Source organism: Sarcophilus harrisii, chromosome 1 (genome assembly GCF_902635505.1).
Source record: "Sarcophilus harrisii chromosome 1, mSarHar1.11, whole genome shotgun sequence".
NCBI lineage: Eukaryota > Metazoa > Chordata > Mammalia > Dasyuromorphia > Dasyuridae > Sarcophilus > Sarcophilus harrisii.
The window spans coordinates 470,796,803-470,818,142 of NC_045426.1; the positions used below are offsets into that span (position 1 = coordinate 470,796,803).

Below are 21,340 nucleotides of genomic sequence, written 5' to 3' on the forward strand. Positions count from 1 at the left end.
CTGATGGACATCCATTCAGTTTCCAGTTTCTAGCCACTACAAAAGGGCTGCCACAAACATTCGTGCACATACAGGTCCCTTTCCTTCTTTATAATCTCTTTGGGATATAATCCCAGTAGTAACACTGCTGGATCAAAGGGTATGCACAGTTTGATAACTTTTTGAGCATAGTTCCAAACTACTCTCCAAAATGGTTGGATTCGTTCACAACTCCACCAACAATGAATCAATGTCCCAGTTTTCCCACATCCCCTCCAACAATCATCATTATTTTTCCTGTCATCTTAGCCAATCTGACAGGTGTGTAGTGGTATCTTAGAGTTGTCTTAATTTGCATTTCTCTGATTAATAATGACTTGGAGCATCTTTTCATATGACTAGAAATAGTTTCAATTTCTTCATCTGAGAATTGTCTGTTCATATCCTTTGACCATTTTTCAATTGGAGAATGGCTTGATTTTTATAAATTAGAGTTAATTCTCTATATATTTTGGAAATGAGGCCTTTATCAGAACCTTTGACTGTAAAAATATTTTCCCAGTTTATTGCTTCCTTCTAATCTTGTCTGCATTAGTTTTGTTTGTACAAAACTTTTCAGTTTGGTATAATCGAAATTTTCTATTTTGTGATCAGTAATGATCTCTAGTTCTGCTTTAGGTCATAAAACCTTCCCTTCCACAGGTCTGAGAGGTAAACTATCCTATGTTCCTCTAATTTATTAATAATTTCATTCTTTATGCCTAGGTCATGAACCCATTTTGACCTTATCTTGGTGTACTGCGTTAAGTATGGATCAATGCCTAGTTTCTGCCATATTAGTTTCCAATTTTCCCAGCAATTTTTATCAAACAGTAAGTTCTTATCCCAAAAGCTGGGATCTTTGGGTTTGTCAAAGACTAGGTTGCTATATTTGTTGACTGTTTTGTCCCTTGAACCTAATCTATTCCACTGATCAACTAATCTATTCCTTAGCCAATACCAAATAGTTTTGGTAACTGCTGCTCTATAATATAGTTTTAGATCTGGTACAGCTAAGCCACCATCATTTGATTTTTTTTCATTAATTCCCTTGAAATTCTTGACCTTTTGTTTTTTCATATGAACTTTGTTGTTATTTTTTCTAGGTCATTAAAATAGTTTTTTGGGAGTCTGATTGGTATAGCGCTAAATAAATAGATTAGTTTAGGTAATATTGCCATCTTTATTATATTTGCTCGCCCTATCCAAGAGCATTTAATATTTTTCCAATTGGTTAGATCAGTTAAGTCTGATAATTTACTCATATTTTGCTACTTGGCTAAAAATCTAGGGTTTATTCACAAATTATGCCTATTTATGGAAATAAGGCCAGAACTGTTTCCTCTTTGTAATCTTCTATCCCATCACTGAACCTGTTATAGCGTAAGTCTTCACTAAATGATTGATTGACTGGGACATGCATCAGAACCACAATGGTGTAAGGATTAGTTCAAAAGTTCCTTACTAATAGAAAATGAGAGGTTGACTAAGGAAAATAAATTTTTAATAATAAAATATCCTCTTCATATATTACTTTTGAAGTGTTATTTGATAAGTTAGACCAAATTTTTCAAGATAGTACTGGCTTTCTTAGTTTTTTTTAGATTCACAAACTTAACATTTAAACATTATGATTATTATTGACTATTTGTAAAATGAACTTATTCTTAGTTAAGCATGCTACTAAAAATCATTTCTATCCTGTCTTCACGGCATATTAAATGATCAGATTTTGGAATAGTGATTTGTGCTTAAATCATAATTAGAACCCTACCCTTTAGGACTCGGTGGCTTAAATAGACAAAAAAGAAAATCAGCTCTGCATTGATCCTATAAAATTTTAATCAAGCTGAGCTTCAAAAGGAAAGCTAGGGGCAACGAGGATGGGTCTACATAAAAATGCGAAGGAATGCACCTTTGAAAAAATTTAACATTTATATGACTCTAAAGAATTAATTTTTTTGGGGGGGGGGATGGGGGTGAAGAGGACTTTTACATTGACAAGACTAATAATCTGCCCTTCTGAGTGTAATGCTGCCCCGTGCCCGCAGCCTCTGTAATGTGATCTCCCCCCTCGCTGATTGGACAGGAATTGTGCTTTCCTTGAGAGCAGCTCTAAAGCGTGGCTGCTCCAAGCCCCAACAGCAGTCTCCGTCTTTGCTGCCGCTGCTGCGAATGGAGTGATGGAGCCCAAACAAAGCTGCTGGACCGCCGGCTTTCTGCTGGCTCTGTGGGTCCTCCCGGCTCTGTCCTGCCCTAGCCGTTGTCTTTGCTTTAAGAGCACCATCCGCTGCATGCACTTGATGCTGGATCACATCCCTAGGGTGCCACAGCAGACCACAGTCCTGTAAGTTTACACAAGCCCTAGCAAACTTGCTCAATGACAGCCCCCTTCTTCTACCCCCGCTGTACCCCACCGAACCTCTGCCTGCGGGGGATTAATGTCATTCTCTTGTAACTTTTGGTTGGGAACCGATACCCTCCTTGCTTGTGCATTTCGAGTACTGTCGACTCTAGAGAATTGTGGGAATATGCCTTATCAGACTTTATAAAAACAGTACATTTGAATCAGAAGCAATTTGAGTTTCTAGAAATAGCGTTGATTAAAATAACTAGGAATTCGTCTTGAAAATGCTCATTCTCTCTCTTCTCTTCCTAACTCAAAGAAGAAAAGCAAACTTATTTTAGCACTCTCTGTACTTGGACTTTTTTCCCCCATTTTTCTTTTCTTTCTCCCCCCCCCCCCCTCCTCCGTACTCTTCCAACCCACCCCAAACCCCGCCCCTCCCATATTTTTGGAACTCTAGTTGCAGCAGTGTGTTAGTCCCAATTGTAGTTCCAGATTACCCTGCTAAATTGAGCTCTGAGATCTTACATTTGAAAGGAAACTTTAAAATCATATGATCTAACCTCTTCATTTTAAAAAGGAGCAAAAATGCCGTGAGAATTCACTTGCTTAGGTCACATAGTTACAGGTAGGAATTGGACTTCAACTAGGTATCCTGACTCAGTTCAAGGGCCCTGCTCTTCATTGCCTTTTTTCATTTCACAAATTTGGGATTAGTTTCCACTAAAAGCACTTCTTTTTCACTGTAAGAGAGACTGAAGAATGCTGGTAGAGAGTTATTAGTTATTAAATCCCTTACACTACAGCTGCTATTAGATTGAACATTTGATCATCTTTCAAGTTAGCTGGGGGGATAATAGTCAAAAGAATAAAGAAATAAGCTTTTGCTAACCTAAAGGGCAACGTAGTAGTGCCTGCTTTCTAGTATGTCCTGACTCCTAGAGAAATTCTTGGAAGAAAGAAAGAAAGAAAGAAAAATTCTTTCAATCATCACCTCATCCATTCATCAGTGGACTTGAGACAGTCGTTGGATATTTAAGATCTTGGAGGCTGAACAAATCATTTCTCACAGATTATTTGGGGAGAATAACAGGATGGGACAAGCAATTGGGGAATGGCAATAGTCCAAAAAATAATCTAGGTGTGATAACACAATATAAAGGTCAGGTAATTTACCCAAATGTATACATTTTATAACAGCTCTTTATTCTGCACTTTGTTAAACTAACATTGTAACCAAGAACAAAAACAAAACTTATGACCAGGAATACAAATCCTTTGGGAAATAGTCAAGTAAACAGGACATAAATGAAAATTCAAGATTTTTAACACAAGGGGGTAGTAGATACAGATTTTTGTTTCAAATAGAGGTAGCAATTTAGCTGTTATCAAGCACTTGAAAATTTAACATTGAAAGAAATAGCTGTTAGAATTCAACATAAATTGATTGTAGTGGGGGGAAAATCATGTACTTGAAAAGTACAAAACTAGTAGTCATAATCTTTCAATTAAAATGATTGAATTGGGGGGGGAGAGGAGAAACCAGGAAATAATTCCACTGATTTGTTCAGAATTGCTCTTGAGTATTTGATTATCTTTCCAGTTAGAATGTAGAATAATTCTGAGCAATTTTATCTGAGCCACAATTATTTGGCCTGTTAACTACAGGATAGTTAATATTATGATTCATCTCTTCTTTCTTTCCTAGCTTTTAAAGAGACACAACATCTCTTAGAAGAGATCTTCCCTTGCAGACATAATTTAAGTTTTTTAACATTCAAATATTTGAAATCTGAAGATGAAATTGTTAGGGAGCAGGATAATAATTACTGTTTAATGAGATAAGCCCAAAGTAAAATGTCAACATGTTTTGAGAATAATTAGCCATCACACTAATTAAAAAAAAAAAGTTCATTGTCCCAATTCAATCAAACTCTACTTCCTATAAATCTGGGGGGGGGGGCAGGGTAAATATATTTGGAATTCCTACTGCTATTCACTTAGGAATATGCTAATCAATCACTTAATATGTGCCTGGCAATGTGTTAAGTACTGGGGAGTCCATTAATAATAATAATGATGATAATTAGCATTTATATGATGTTTTAAGGTTTAAAAAGTACTTTACAAATATTATTTTCTCACATCTGTCTTGGGGAAGAGGTGTTATCATACTCATTTAATAGATGGGGAAATTGAACGAACACAGGGCAAATGACTTCTTTAGGGGTGACAGCTAGTAGATGTTTGAAGCTGAATTTGAACTTTCTTACCTGATTTGCAAGTCCTTTGCTTTTAGCTACTATATTATCTAGCAGTCTATGAAAGACAAATACCAGCTCATAATTCAAATGGGGAAAACAAAATGCAAACATTGTGTGTGTGTGTGTGTGTGTGTGTGAATACATATATACTTACTGAATGGATGGAAAAGAATAAGAGAGAAAGCATTATACAAAATTTAATGTTTATTATTTGATTTTTAAAGTTACTAAAACAGAATCTTATGAGACCCTTTTCCTTTTCCAGAAGATACCTTCTAGATATCCCCAAGAATAGGGACATCTGAAAAAAAAAAAAAACTCTAATGTACTGGGAGTAAGAGGATCAGAGTCCTTACAATTAAATCACAAGGAAAAAGAATAAGGAGCCAGAAGTTCTGTAGCTAGTTGTAAGAACATTGTGAAAACATTTAACCTTCCTTTCTCCCTCCCTCCCTTTTTCCCTCTCCCTTTTCTTTCCTTCCCTTCTCCTTTCCTTCCTTCCTTCTTTCCTTCTTTACTGCCTTTCTTCTTTAATTCCTACCTCCCTCCCTTCCATTCTCCTTCCCTTCATCTTCTTTCCTTCCTTCCTTCCTTTCTTCCTTCCTTCCTTCCTTCCTTCCTTCCTTCCTTCCTTTCTTCCTTCCTTCCTTCCTTCCTTCCTTCCTTCCTTCCTTCTTTCTCTTCTTCCCTCCTTCCCTCCTTTCTTCCTTCCCTCCTTCCCTCCCCTCTTCCTTAATTCTTCCCTCCTCTTCCTCCCTCTCTCCTTTCCTTTTTTCCTTTCTTCCTTCCTCCTTTCTTTCCCTCACGCCCTTTTTCCTTCCTGTTGGCCAAGCATCCTTTCTTCCTTAAATCTGTCAGAAGATATTAAGTCATTTCTATTTTGTGATCTCAAAAAATGAAGTAGCATTCATTGAAAAGGTATAGAGAGAAGCATAGTGTGATGAATATTAAATCTGAGAAGCTCATTGTTTCCTCTGCTGCAACTTATCTGAGGAAAAGATTGCTAATGGTTATTTCCAATAAGTTGAAAATGAATTAGAAAGTTCCAGGAATATGTTAATTGTCGCATATATATATATTTTTTAATGAAATCTGTGTACTTTCTCTATCACTGCCTTCCAGAAAATCTTAAAACTTTTTATGTGATTTGATTTTTTTCTCAATAATATTTTATTTTTTCAAATATATGTAAAGGTAGTTTTCAGCATTCATTTTTATAAAATTTTTGAGATTCAAATTTTTTTTCTCCCTCTCAAGACAGCAAGCAATATGATATAGGTTATACATGTATAGGCATTTTAAACATATTTTCATATTTGTCATGTTATGAAAGAAAAATCAGAACCAAAGGGAAAAAACCATGAGAAAGGAAAAAAAGGTGAAAATAGTATGTTTCAATCACTTAAAGTATCCATAGTTCTCCCTCTGGATTTGTATAGCATTTTCCAACTCAAGTCTACTGGTGTTTTGGTTCACTGCATTGCTGAGAAGAGCAAAGTCCATCAAAGTTAATCATCACATAATCTTACTGTAACTATGTATAATGCTCTCCTGGTTCTTTTCACTTCACTCAGTATCAGTTCATGTAAAATCTTATAACTTTATATTTAGTAACATTTAACATCTTCCAAATCCTATAGGGAAAATCAATATGAGAAAATGTACAATCAGGACCTATCTGTAATTTGAAGAAAAAATTTGACCAGACCAAACCAAAAGTTTGACTTGCTTATTCTTTAGAGAGATATTCAAAATTCACTATGTAATATAATGTTAATGAAATTTAGGAGGCTGAACTACATTTTAAAAAAGATGAGAAACTAATAGGACTCAAAGAAAAAAAAAAACCAGTAGTACTTTTCATTCATTTTAATTCATGGCTTTTTCAGTACTTCATTACCTAGAGATAGGTTTGCTCTAAGTAACTGAAAATGAGCTGGCTTTTGCAGATTCAAAGCCTGTGATTGAATATGCTGAGTGAGTTTAGATAGCTTAGAGGAAAATAACATCTTAAAGAGGGATTTCATTTAAAAAAAAAAACCAACTTGTGTGTGGGATATCATGAAGAAAGTTAGAGATACATTTAAGGCCTACATGAACTGGTCCATTCCTAAAATAATTAATTGATGCCAAATGATTATATTGTCATTTAACAATATCATTAAGTCTGATGACAAAACTCATGAATGAGGGCATTCTCTAAAGGAAAAAAGTATATCTTTGTAAGTTAAGACTTAAAGGTTATAGAGCTCTTTTCAAATATATAACTGGTAGGTGATAGAAGTAATGGCAATATTTTATCTGCAACTAAATAATCAGGGAATTTATTTTCTTACAATGTTGTGGCAACAGATACATTTTTATCTGATTTTTTTTCCCTTGCTGCCTAAATCTACCTTATACTGAATGTAGATAATCTTTTCCCCACCACAGGCACTGTGGAAATTTGCTGTATTTAAAGTTTCGATTTTAGAATAAGGAAAGAATATAAAACTTCAGAATAAAAATGTCACTTGCTGGGAGATATAACTGATGTTATATCCATTGTTTTTAAGGCAAATACAATCAGCCCAATAGGAAAGGATTCAATCAGTCATCATAAAGATAAAGTTTTAGAAAGCATGATTTTTTACTTTCTATCCTTTAGAGCCGGATAAATCTTCAGGAATTGGAAGCTACAGAAAAAAAAAAATTTTTTGGCAATAAAAATAATTTCTTCATGTAGTCCGTCTGATCACTAATCAAAAGCAGTACATCACTTGGCTTCTTTAGTTTCTTTTTATTCCAAGGTCATTAGTCTGTACCTTGTGCAATCTTTTTATGTACTAAGAAATGTGAATGGATTTCAGAAGCATAATGAGGGATGGAAAAGAGTCAGGTTCATTTTAGTGACCAATTCCCACTTTAAGGCTGTTTGATTATATTTGAAAAAAAAATTTAAGCTCAGAATGTTTTATTGAGTCAGGATTTCCCCAGAAGTCTTAGATAAATGTTCATTTACAGGAATAAGTAAGTTGTGTTACTCATTTAAAGACTTTTCCTCTGTGTAGAAAGCTTACTTTGTACTCCAGATAGTGCAAAATCAAATGGGAAAAAAAAAAATTAGATTGCCCTCGGTAAGGAAAAGACATGTTCAGTTGATAAGAATTTCAACTTGTTCAAGAACAAAATAAGATTTTTTTTCAGCATTTTCCAATTTCCATTCCATGTGTGATTTTTAAAAACATTTCATTCAACCCTCAGAGGTTACTTTGACCTCTTACTGTGACCCCTGAAACAAAATTTTTTCCCAAGAGCACTGACACAATACATTGGCCCAACATTATTTCTGAGGTAACAGTGGTTACTCATCACTCCTAGGGATTCCTAATCTATAAAATGAGGGATTGGGATTAGATAGTCTTTAGGGCTCTTCTACCTTTAACCATTTATGGTGACACACACACTCTCTCTTTCTCTCATACACACACACACACACACACACACACACACACACACTTTCTATATAGTGTGATCCAGTTGTCTCCCATCCTAGAATTACGTGTACAAACACGATATACACTTATGTGTACATATATACATATATGTACACATGCACGTATGTATATATGTGCAAAATTAATTTGTTTGAATTGTAGGGGAAGAAGCTTTGATACATTTATTTCTTAACTTATTGTATGACTGTCAGAAAATGTGAAACCTGAAGTAATGTTATCCTTAGAATTTTAAGAACTCCACACCTGTATTTTGGTGTTTATGTGTGGGGACATAAAATATTAATTAAGTACTTGTAGAAAATTGAGAAAGAAATCTGGAGATACCAATTTCTGTGTTATAGACTGGTTTATTAGTCCAAATGTCATTTTGCACTTATACTTTAGGTAGGTCCTTAACCTAGCTTAGTAGGTTAGACCAGAGTGCTAATGAGGACAGGTCATGACTTAATTCCCTTGTGGGCCAGTTATTTTCTCTTTGTTCTGCCTCACTATGGGCTGCCCACAGGCAAAACTGTCAAATAGGTCAAGTTTGTCTCTAGCAACCTTTCCTGCCCTTATCTCCTTCTTTCCTTCTCCTTTTTCAGGAGATGTCATGTTGCCTATAAGCTGCCTATATTCCCTCTCTCCCAAAGTTCCTTCCTCATTAAGGGGAATAGCTCACGTTCAGGGTCTTCTGCTAGCACAAATTTTGACAAATTAAACTAATGGGAAAGGGCTATACCTAATAATTTTTTCCTTAGGTAAAATATTTGCAATTAACCCCCCCCAAAAAAAATTTTTTTAGGTAAGATTTTTACCTTAATCTTAGAGGAGTAATTAGAGTTTTCTGGGTACCTAGAATAATCTAGGCTAGGAGTGGTTATCAGGTAAGAGTGGAGAGTGGTATTTCACTGGCCACTGGAAATGGCTTTGGGGGCAAGTGGACACTTTTTGTAGTTATCTACTCTCTGTTCTAGGTCAGTCCTGGTTGTTTCTGACCATATTCTTAACCCAATGGAAGTCGCCTCTCATTCACATATTGTGGTTAGTATTTGTAATCCACTCCTTCCAATGATAGAGATTACATTTATCCAATGATTTCTCATTCTGTACTGTTCTACATTCTGTTCCATAAATTCTCTAGTGAGGATCTGACATTCTTTCCATGAAAAGGAAATGTAAATTAAAATAACTCAGAGGTATTGCCTCACACACATCAAATTGACTAATATGACAGAAAAGGAAAATGACAACTTAAATACATTAATACTCTATTAATGGAGTGGTGAATTGATCCAAGCATTCTGGAGAAAATTTGGAACTATTCCCACAATACTCTAAATCTATGCATAGCCTTTAAACCAGCAATACTGCTACTATACCCTCAAAGAGATCAAAGAAAACGCAAAAGGTCCCCTATGCTAGAATATATCTATATCTATATGTAAATATATATTTACATATATATATATATAAATACACAAACATATATACATATACACATATATATTCTTTAGTTCTTTTTTTCTTAAATATTTTATGGATATCATCATAGGGCTTGAGTTGTTTTATCTGTTTTAACATGTCAGCTTTCTTTTCAATTATATATTTTCTTAACAATATTTTTAAGGACATTTCTTGCATCACAGTCAATTATAAACAGTAGACTGCTTATTTATGTGTACCATACATATCTCCTTTGTCCTTTGGATCATCCAAAATTTTGATTAGCTGGAGACTGTGGATTTTCATGATTCATGATCCTATAGCATTACCATAAAAATATCAGTGCTAAAAATTTTAAAGGTGAGACTGCAATTGAAAATATGAATGGATCAGGGCATATCTGTTATTGATACCAGATATGTAGGATACGTCAGTACATTCTTCATATATGAAGGTCATTGTATAATCATTACAAAGGCTTTTTGAATTTTAAAAATATTTAATAGATCAGTCTCTTTAATTTATACAGAAACATAGAGGGTAGAATTTGGAGTGAAGAAGACCTTAGTTCATATGCCCAAAGGGCAACCAAATTGTATAACCTTTGAACCCACAATACCAATACTAGGTCTGTATCCCAAAGAGATCATTAAAAAGCAAAAAGGAATCACATTTGCAAAAATTATTTATAATATCTCTTTTCATGGTGCCAAAATATTAGAAATTGAGGGAATGTCCATCATTTGGGGAATGGCTGAACAAGCTGAGGTATAAGAATGTAATGAAGTACTATTGTGCAGTAAGAAATAACAAACAGCCAGATTTCAGATAACTTGGAAAGACTTGTATGAATTGATGTAAAGTGAGATGAGTAGAACCAAGAAAACATTGTGCACAGTATCAGCAACATTGTATTGATTCAGCTTTTCTCAGCAACACAATGATCCACAAGTACAAAGGACTCACAAAGAAAAATACTGTCCATATCCTGATAAAGAAATGATGGACTCTGAATGCAGATTAAAGCACATTTTTTCACTTATTTTATTCTTTCTCATTTTTAAACCTTTGAGCTGTTTCTTTTTTCACAACTATTACTAATATGGAAATATGTTTTCCATCATGGCATATATATAAACTATATCAAATTGCTTGCAATCTTAAGAAGAGAGAAGGGCAAGGAAGAAGAAAAATATGGAATTCAAAATCTTGTAAAAATGAACACTAATTTTTTTTACATATAACTGGGGGAAAAGTAAAATAGGATTTTTTTTAAAGGGAAAAGGGGAGGAAGGCTCTGGTTCAAAACTCATCTTGATCATGAGCAAATGACAGTCTCTCCACACCTTTTCATGTATAAAATGGAAATAATGATGTCATTAATACTGTCTCACAGGGTTGTTATGAGGTTTCAGTGAGATATGTGCAAAGTACTCCTCCCTTATTCCTCTGTCTGTCCCAGTCCCTGTCCTTTCCTCTCTCCTTCCCTCCTTCTCTCTCTCTCTCTCTCTCTCTCTCTCTCTCTCTCTCTCTCTCTGTCTCTGTCTCTCTGTCTGTTTCTCTCTCTCTGTCTCTGTCTGTCTGTCTATCTGTCTGTCTCTGTCTCTCTCTGTCTTTGTCTCTCTTCTCTCTCTCTCTCTCTCTCTCTCTCTCTCTCTCTCTCTCTCACACACACACACACACACACACATCCTAAAAAAGTCCTTTATTAAATCTTTGGTTTATTCTAGGGATCAAGTAATATCCCCTGAAATATATAGTAATAGTTATAAAGGCTTTGGCTCTTAAAAACTGCTTTCACATACATTATTTCATTGATCTTTATGGCAACTCTTTGAGAAAGATAGTACAAATATTCCCATTTAATGGAAAAAAAACCAAAAAAACCCAGCAGCTTGTGGAGATTATATTCAAGACCGTTCAGCAAAGTATCAGAACTATGACCTGAACCCAAAGTATCTATCTCTATGTTCAGTGAATTTTATATTACAGCAGTACAATATGTGTCCCTTTCTTCCTAAAATAAAAATATGATTTTAACTTTTAAGTATACCCTTCCTTCCCTTTGCTCAGCAACTAAATAATATACTACATTTAAAAAATGATTCACTAGAGTTAATTCTCCCAAATGATCAGAAATATAGCTTTTTCTGTTGCTCTGTGTACCACCTAATTCAAAATTATATGTGTTTGGAAGACTAATTGCATGGTGATAATGTAAAAGGTAGTTTTAAATAATGAAAATGGATTTGATAAAGAAAAAATAAAAATAGTATCACTGTATTGTGGAAAATTTAAATGAACTAAAACAGATTTCTTTTTTTTTCATAATTATAACTTTTTATTGAAAGAACCCATGCCTGAGTACTTTGTACATTATTCCTTGAACTCACTTCTGTTCCGACTTTTCCCTTGCCTTCCTCCCTCCCTTCCCCCAGATGGCAAGCAGTCCTATACATGTTAAATATGTCACAGTATATCCTAGATAAAATATATGTGTGCAGAACCGAACAGTTCTCTAGTTGCACAGAAAGAATTGGGTTCAGATAAAAATAACCTGGGAAGAAAAACAAAAATACAAACAGTTTACATTCATTTTCCAGTGTTCTTTCTTTGGGTGTAGCTGCTTCTGTCCATCATTGATTGATTGAAACTGAATTAGGTCTCTTTGCCAAAGAAATCCACTTCCATCAGAATACATCCTCATACAGTATCGTTATTGAAGTATATAATGATCTCCTGGTTCTGCTCATTTCACTCAGCATCAGTTCATGTAAGTCTCTCCAAGCCTCTCTGTATTCATCCTGTTGATCATTTCTTACAGAACAATAATATTCCATAACATTCATATACCACAATTTACCCAATCATTCTCCAATTGATGGGCATCCATTTATTTTCCAATTTCTAGCCACTACAAACAAGACTGCCACAAACATTTTGGGACATACAGGTCCCTTTCCCTTCTTTAGTATCTCTTTGGAGTATAAGCCCAGTAGTGGCACTGCTGGATCAAAGGGTATGCACAGTTTTATAACTTTTTGAGCATAGTTCCAAATTGCTCTCCAGAATGGCTAGATGTATTCACAATTCCACCCACAATGTATCAGTGTCCCTGTTTTCTCACATCCCCTCCAACATTCCACATTATCTTCCCTGTCATTCTAGCCAATTTGACAGGTGTGTAGTGGTATCTCAGAGTTGTCTTAATTTGCATTTCTCTGATTAATAATGACTTGGAGCTAGAGCCATATGGCTAGAAATAGTTTCAATTTCTTCATCTGAGAATTGTAATAGATTTCTTTTAAAAAAAATAAATTCAATAGTAGAGATTCATGTCAAGAGTGATGTGCAATTCTATATTTTTGATTGCATTCTGTAATTGGCACCATGATAAATTAGGTGTTTTAAAAATTATTTATTAGTTTTCAAGTTAAATTTTTAATATTTTGATTTTCCACTTTTTTTCTTCTCCTTCCTTCCTTCCTTCCTTCCTCTCTTCCCCTCCCAAAATGGCAATCTGATATAGGTTACATGTACAATTATTGCATATGTGTATATGTGTTTGTATATGTGTGTATATGTTGATTTACATTCAATCTCTATAGGTTTTTTTTTTTTTTTGGATGAAAATGGCATTTTCTATTCAAAGTTTATTGGAATTACCTTGGATCACTGAACCACTGAGAAAAACCAAATCTTTCATAGTTGATCATAGTATATTGTTATTACTATGTACAATTTATTTGTCGTTCTGCTTTTTTCACTCAGATTAATTCATGTAAGTCTTTTCAGGATTTTCTGAAATATGCTCTGTCATCATTTCTCCTAGAACAATAATATTCCATTATACTCACGTACCACAATTTGTTCAGCTGTTTCTCAATTGATGGACACCCCCTCATTTTCCAGTTTTTTGCTGCCACAAAGATAGCTGCTATGAACATTTCTGTACATGTGGTTTTTTCCATTTTTTAAATGATCTCTTAAGAATACACATTTACTAGTGGTATTGGTGGATCAAAATGTGTGCACAGTTCCAAATTACTTTCTAGAATGGTTGCATCAATTTGCAATTCCACCAACAATGCATTAATGTGATGGATTAGGTTAAAGGGATGCTTATTAATTCAAAGATTTTAAATTAGTAGAATTTCAGGGTGTCTATGTTTGTATGCATGTAAACATAGGGTGTGAAGATATTGGTTTGAACAGAAGCTATACTGTTCCACAAACTGAAAAATTTGAATATAGTCTAAAATTTGTATTACATTTTAGGTTGCACATGTACATAGTTTTCCTTTCAGAAAGGGTTATCAATTAAAACAGTTAAAAAAAACAAATAACAAATGTCCCTGAGAAGCAATAATGAAGAATGGCTTTTCTTTATAGCAGAAACAGGAAACAATAAGAGCAACATGATGTTTACATCATCAGATATCATCATTGTATTGTAAATTTGTGCTTAACTGATTTTCTTTATTACCCAGGAGGGTTCAAATGGGCATAGATAAATCTTCCTCTCCTTACCAAATGGTTATGATATAAGAACAACTGGCAAGTCAACAGGTATTCACTAAGTACCTACTATATACCAGGCATTATGCTAAGCACCGGGAGATACAAAGAAAGAAAAAAAAAACAAATAAAATGAACAAAAAAAGATTTTTAACAAACATTTTCCCCATCAAAACAAAATTCAATATTTGCTCTCAAAGAACTCACAGTCTAATGGGGGAGGGAGAGAAACAATATCAAGATATTAAGATTAAAGAGAACAGAAAAGCCTTCTTGAAAGAAGTGAGACTTTAGGTAGGACTCAAAGAAAACTAGGAAAGCTAAAATAAAGAGATGAAGAAAGACATCATCAATAAAAGGTATTCAGACATTGTATATACACATATATACGTGTGGATGTGTATGTATGTATATATTTATATATAGCGACATAGTCACATTGGTTCCCTTAGAGCAATTGTCCTTAGTAGCTAGTCCTATTTTTCTACGTATTTCTTTCTTTCCTATTAAACTCACAGATTCTCTAAAACAGGAGTTCTTAACTTGTATGGTTAATATAGCAGAGCCATCTGGAGATTTATGAATTTGAATGAAAAAAGTACACCTTTATTTTTACTAACATGTAATTGAAATTTAGCATGTTTTTGGTTATGCCTTTGCAAAAAGAGAGCTGCTATAATATTTTGGTATATATAGATAATTTTTTTTCCTTGATCTCCTTAAAGTAGTTGATCATGACATTTTATCAAGTTTTTTAAGAAAATGGAATTCTAGTCCTGTTAGTACCTACAATATAGATACTAATATATTAATATTAATATATTAATAGGTACTAATAATACTAATAGGTACATGTTCTTTTTTTAACATGTACCTTAAACTTTAGTTTTTTATAGTTCAGAGACAAGTTAGCATTTGGGACCTAAGATTCTAAAAGTTAAGTTCACTTAAAAGGGCAGGGAGGCTCTCAAGAATGAAATTCTTCCTAATAGAAAGAAAAACAACATCTCAGGAAGCCATTTTGATTGCATGAGCTCAATGAAGAACTGAGATTTTAAAATAATTTGGAAGGGAGTGGCAGGCAACTAAGAATGAATGCAGAAGAGTAACATAAAATATTTTTTGAAGAATAGTTTCTGGAACGCTAAAGTCTGGATGAGCTACAACTTTTAATAAATGCTACAGACAAAAAGGGTGCTATTTGTTGTCTTTTTTTTTTTTTTTTTTTTTTTTTTTTTTTTTTTTTTTACAATTTGTTTATTTTAAATTTCCTTTGGGCTAAGAGATCAAAGAAAGGAATTAGATAAATTGGAAAATAATGGATTACAGAAAGATAGTGAAACTTGACTCTTTCTTTTTTTTTTTTAAATCAAGAAATGACTAGTTACCAGATGAATTCTGTCCTAGGGAACTGAAAATATTTGAGGATATGATTATTTAAATACTATAGATGATTAAAAAAATTATAGAGAATGGAAATCCCAAGAAGGCATATTTTGTAAAAAATATGTTGATACATAATTTTCTGGTTAAAAGCAATTTTTGATTGTATTACTTAAAAGCTGGTTTATATTACTCTCCTCTAAGCATTCTGTGATTTAGCCAAGTTGGCCTACTTGCATTCCTCACCTATATGTATCCTCCATGTCTAGAACATCTCTTTCTTTGTTCTTATCTCTATCTCTTAGAATGCCTGTTTTACTTCAAAACTCAATCCAAGTGCTATCTTCTAAGTGAAACTCTTTCCTATTACTATAACTTAGTATTTTCATACCTAATTAATTTTTTAAAAATTTTTTTCCCAGATCTTATTATAAACCACACATTTGTATGTAATGAAGATACTTCTGAATTAGCATTTATTTTTCTATAGCCTTCCCACAGCCACCTGCATAGGACAGTTCTCTAGCCTTGGCCTAATATTTCAGATTTATTCCACCCTCTGAGGGAAAGGCCAGTTTCTTCTGCCTTTTAGCCAACCACATTTTGGCCACCCCTAAGAGAAATTTGGGTAAAAAGTGTTGCAACACTGGGAATTTTCTTCAAAAATGTTCCAGGTCAGCCAAAAAATGGTCACTCACTAAGTGTTGTTATAACTTAAACCAGATGGAAATCCAGGAAAAAGATTCTTACATAGCAACTACGTCCTTATGATAGAGTAAATTATTATGAATTTGATAAAACTCTTTATTTAGTTATAGATCATCATAATAATTCCTAGTAATGATAAAAGATGAAATTCGTGTATAGTATTTCCTAAATTATCACGTTTTATCAATTTTGGATAAGTTTCATTCTTTAAAATGAGCGTGTTGGCAGCTGTAAACTTTTTTTTTTTTTACCTCCATGAGTCAAACTTACCACAACAATAAAAAGAATTCTTGGGTTAAAAAAAAGATAAAACACATGCTTTCCCTGGGTGTGTCTGAACTGCTCTTAACATTTGCCTCTGACATCAGAATGTTTTAAACTCTTATTCAATCAAAGACAACCAGAAATCCGGGTAAATGGATACTTAGAAAGTTATCTATCATTATAACAAGGGTGGAAATCAAGGCTTTATCCCAAAGTGTAATTGTAGACATTTCTTAAAGCAGTTGCTTTATTAGATGTTTTTATCAGATTTTCTCTAATGTAATATAAACTCCTTAAGGGAAATGAAAATTAATTTTGTTTTTTTTTGTAACCTTTGTAACCTTAGTGACTAGCACAAATCATGGCAAATAACATGCTTGTTGAATGATTTTTAATACTAGTAACTAAGAGTGGAAAAAACTTTTATGCCTTAATTGCATATCTTTTAACTGTGAACTCATTTATTGTCTCCATTATTCTTTTAGTTTAGACAAATTGATTTTCTAGACACTCTTAACTATTCATCTGTAAATAATTGTATTTTAATCTCTTTATCATTTCCATTGTTCATTTCTCTATTGTTTTTAACCTGTATTATGTATAATTGCTAGAAATTCCAATGCTATGCCAAATAAAAACAATGAGAATAGGCATCTTCTTTGTTAATGTTTCTTTGTAGTCTGTTATATTGATTCTTGGCTTAAGATAGAAAGATACTTTTTATTGTGTTGAGAAAAAGACCTCTGCTTAAACCATGTTTAGTTTAGGATTCTTATATACATACACACACATACACACACATATATATATGTATATACATATATATATATTAATGTCATGGACACTTTTGAAAGACTCACATAACCTATGGATCAATTCCCTGTAATGTTTTTTAAATATATAAAATAAATAGGATCGCAAAAGTAGCCAATTTTGTTGAAATATTTATTACATATTTGTTTATGTAGACAGTCCACAGACCTCAAGTAAGATCCTCTCTTCAAAACCTTTTCTTTTTACAATTTTTTATTAGTAAGGCATGTTTAATTTTAATAATTCCTTTCCTTGCTTTTATTAATATAACTATATATAATATTTATTTAATTTTCATTTGGTTTATCCTTTTACTATGTTGATAGTCCTTTTGATGGCTAACTGGCCACATTTGGCCTCTTTGGGCACAATGTATTTTTTTTTTTTAATTTAATTTAATTTTTATTCTATTTTTTTCACAATGTATTTCTTACTGTATATTTTTTATTCTATTGACTGCTATTTTATATAATATTGCTTAATATATATTTATCCACAATCTATAATTTCATTGTAATGTTATTTTTACTTGTTTTTAAAAGCAGTATCAAATCTGTCTCATAAAAGGTATTATGTAATCTTCTTTCTCTATATTTATGAATAATCTTTGTCAATAGGAATTATTTGTTCTAGGAAAATTTGAAAGAATTTACTACTAAAAAGAAGATAAACTCTTTAGACAGGATAAAATATTCTCAGGATTTTAAGTTTAGCAGGTAATATAAGAGAATGTTTTTTTCTTTACTCCAAAGAATGTACATGTATTAAAGGGATGAGTTTAAATATCTAAGAGGCAATATAATAGAGAAGGGCTAATGTCTTGATTCTGAAAAATGCAAGAGAATAATCTACAAACAATCACTTGCTAAATTTAACTTTAATTTCTGAAATGAATAATTAAAAGAGGTGTTCCATGAACATTTATAAAGGGAAGCAGTGATTTCAAAGAACAAGAATGAATCATGGAAGAATAAACATACTTCCAATTTTGACAGTCACTATAGTAGTTCACGAGATGATGCTGTGACTATAGTCTACCTAACTTTAGCACTTTTGAAAATGCATTTCATAGTATTCTTGTGGGAAGAATAGAGGAATATGAGCTATCTGATAATGAAATATGGTTTAATGTTTTTCTAGTAGGTGGTCTCTAATGGAGTGTTTTAGAAATCTGACCGTGGCTCTGTGCTAAAAAACATGTTTACCAATGATTTGAACAAATAGTATGCTCCTCAAAATGGTAGCTGAATAGAATGAGGACATGTAGTCAGCACAGTGGATGACAGCGTCAGGATCCTAGAAAATTTTGCTGACTTAGAGTACTAGGATGAATCAAAATGAAATTCACTAAGCATAAGAATCAAGCCTGACACTGGTATAAAAAATAAATTTAACACATATAAAATGGGATAGTTATGGCTAAATAATAGTTGTCTTGAAAAGATCTGGTCATGTCAATGAATCCCAATCTCATTATAAGTCAATATGTGAGTAGCCAATAATGTCTTAAGACCATGGGCTGTGTGTATAAGAAAAATGATCTAACTTCAGGAATAGAACGAACTCAGTCCTTGTCGATCACTTCTGGGTTATTGTTCCATTCTAGGTGCCAAAGTTTAAGAAAGATATTGATAAACTAGAGAATGTTAGAAGAACAATTAAGATAGTGAAGAGGAGAATCCTAGTCACATAAGGATTGGTTGAAAGGGCTGTGAATATTTGGTTGAAGAAAAGAAGATTCAGTGGCAACAGGATAGCTAACTGTCTTTAAACGTCTGAGAAACTCTTATATGGAGGAGTATTAAACTGCTCTTATTTGGTCTTAGACTACCAAACCAGAAAAAGTTAATTAAAGTTTCTAAGAAGCCAATTCAGACTTGATGTCAGAAAAACTTCCTAAACTGTTAAAGCCCAAAAGTGACCTTAAATGTCTATTGAGATGGTGGGGTTTCTTTCTTTGGAGGTCTTCAAGCAGAGGCTGGATGAATACTTATAGTTATATAAAGTAGTGATTCTTTTCATGTACTCCCAGTTTTTAAATTCAGTGATAAAACATTCTGAAGTATAAAGGGATGATTGTAACTAGTTTTAAGTAGTCACAACAGCTCAGGTGACTGAAGATTTTAGCTTACATCATCTGATTTTGCTCACTTGGAATATTTTTTCCATATTTGGCTTACTGAATAATAAGTTATGCATCCGATCTGCCTGTGTAGTGGCCTGCAGTAGACAGATGAGGGAAGTGATACAGATAGAACAAAAGACAAAGTAAGAAAAAAGTTTGGGATTTAGCATGAACCTTGAATTAGAAAAAAGGCTTTGTAAAATTTTAATTTTAACTAGGTAGAAATTCAAGTAAATCTTGATGACATTTACTCCTTGTGTGTAATTGTTTTTCTCCTAGTTTGGATGTGTTTTCTCCCTCCCCCACACCTGGTATATATGACCACACCTTTTCCCCATGGATCATCCTTTCATTGACACAGTATAGTAGTTTGCTCCATGAATTCCAGAAAGTGATTGGTGTGGAATTGTGGTATCTCTTTTTCATTTATGCTATAACTGTTGAATAGAGAAGTTGGTTTGACCACTTAAGAAAAAAAGTAGAAATTTCTTTTTCATGTTATTTTTTCCTTTTATGATTAAATCTAAATGAATTTTTATCAAATAATATATTTAGCATGCTGAAGGAACTTTGAAAAAAACATTTTTTTTTAAATGTCATTTAGATTGGACACACGTCCACCAGCTTGTCTTGCACTTTAAAAAAATGAGGACACAGCTTTCTTCCCCTTAGGATGGATTTTAGAAATAAGTTACACAAGTAATAGAATTAAAAAAATATATTGATACTAATTTGTGAGAACAATAACTTGTTTATAGAGTACAATTACATCAGGCTGAAATGGAAAAGAGCTTTAGAAATGCCATAGCTATTACAAACTCTTCATCTTACCAGTTAGGAAATCATGCCTACAAAAGAACTTGCCTAAAATAAATCAATTAACATGCGTTTATTAAGCACATCCTATGTGCTGGGGTGATAAAGACAAAATTGAAACAGTCATTTCTCATGGAGATTTTACATCTTATAAATGAAGGTAACATATGTACAAAACATGTATAATATATCTATACAGAATGAATGTTAAAAAATTAGTTTTGGGAAGAAGGGAGGGCACTAGCCGTTGGACAGATCAGGGAAGAATACATCTAGAAAGTCATATGCTTAGGTTGAATCTTAAAGGAAGTATACTGGTGGAGATAAGGTAGTAGAGGTTTCAAGTGGGGTTGGGACAGGTGATGTGAAGGCAGAGGGACAAGAGAAATGCCATGTGTGAACAATAGGAAGGCCACTTTGGCTGAACTGAGAGAAGAGGTTCCTAGGTTTCGGTGTAGATTATGACACTAAATAGTCCAATATTTCTATTAATATATACATACCTAAAATTATTTATTTTATCTAATTGCTAAATAATTGTTTAAGATTTCAAAGTGGGTAAATTGAGGCACATTGCTGAGGAGTTAAGAATTTATTTCTCCCCACATAGGCTTATCCCCTAGAACCTGAAAGAATTTAATGTAATTAAATGTAATTGCCCAGGGTCATACAACTAAGGCATAATTAAATAAATATTGTTTCTATAGTGTGGTAGAAACATAATCATGATTTAGCTTGTATCGACTCGATGTAACTGCTTCATTATAGCATGTCTGTGTCATAAATCATATAACTTTTTTAAAAAAGGTACAGCTTCATCTCTCTCAACATCAAACTGGCACATATTTTAAACATTGCTGCTACTTCCCAAAGGAATGTGTTTTTTAAGACCTATTCTGTTTGTATTTTTTCCTCTTGAAATTTATCTTCCTCATACAATTAAACTAACAGTCCCTCTCCCCTCCAAAACTTATCTTTGTGTTCAATAATTAATCTTTCTTTTCAAATTTCTCTTGAATTAAAAAACCCTAATAAAACTTCTATCTGATATTACAGTTGTAGTGTCTGAAATTGATAGAAAAAGGTAGCCTGAAACGATGAACAAACATGTAGATGTATGCTCAATCTAGAGTCATGTATAAGCAAAGTTTCATACAGTCAC

General features: G+C 33.1%; 1 protein-coding gene across 2 annotated transcripts in view; it reads left to right on the plus strand.

Annotated features, from left to right (window-relative positions):
• Window positions 1-1,218: 1,218 nt before the first annotated feature.
• Window positions 1,219-21,340, plus strand: part of PXDNL (peroxidasin like) — a 538,497-nt gene continuing 518,375 nt past the window's right edge. For both annotated transcript variants that reach the window (XR_004230951.1, XM_031946417.1), the window contains exon 1: window positions 1,219-2,365. Coding sequence is in view for 1 of the 2 variants with exons in the window: in XM_031946417.1 (XP_031802277.1) it covers window positions 2,202-2,365 (164 nt within the window). In the remaining variant the exon portion in view is untranslated. The remainder of the gene's footprint in view (window positions 2,366-21,340) is intronic.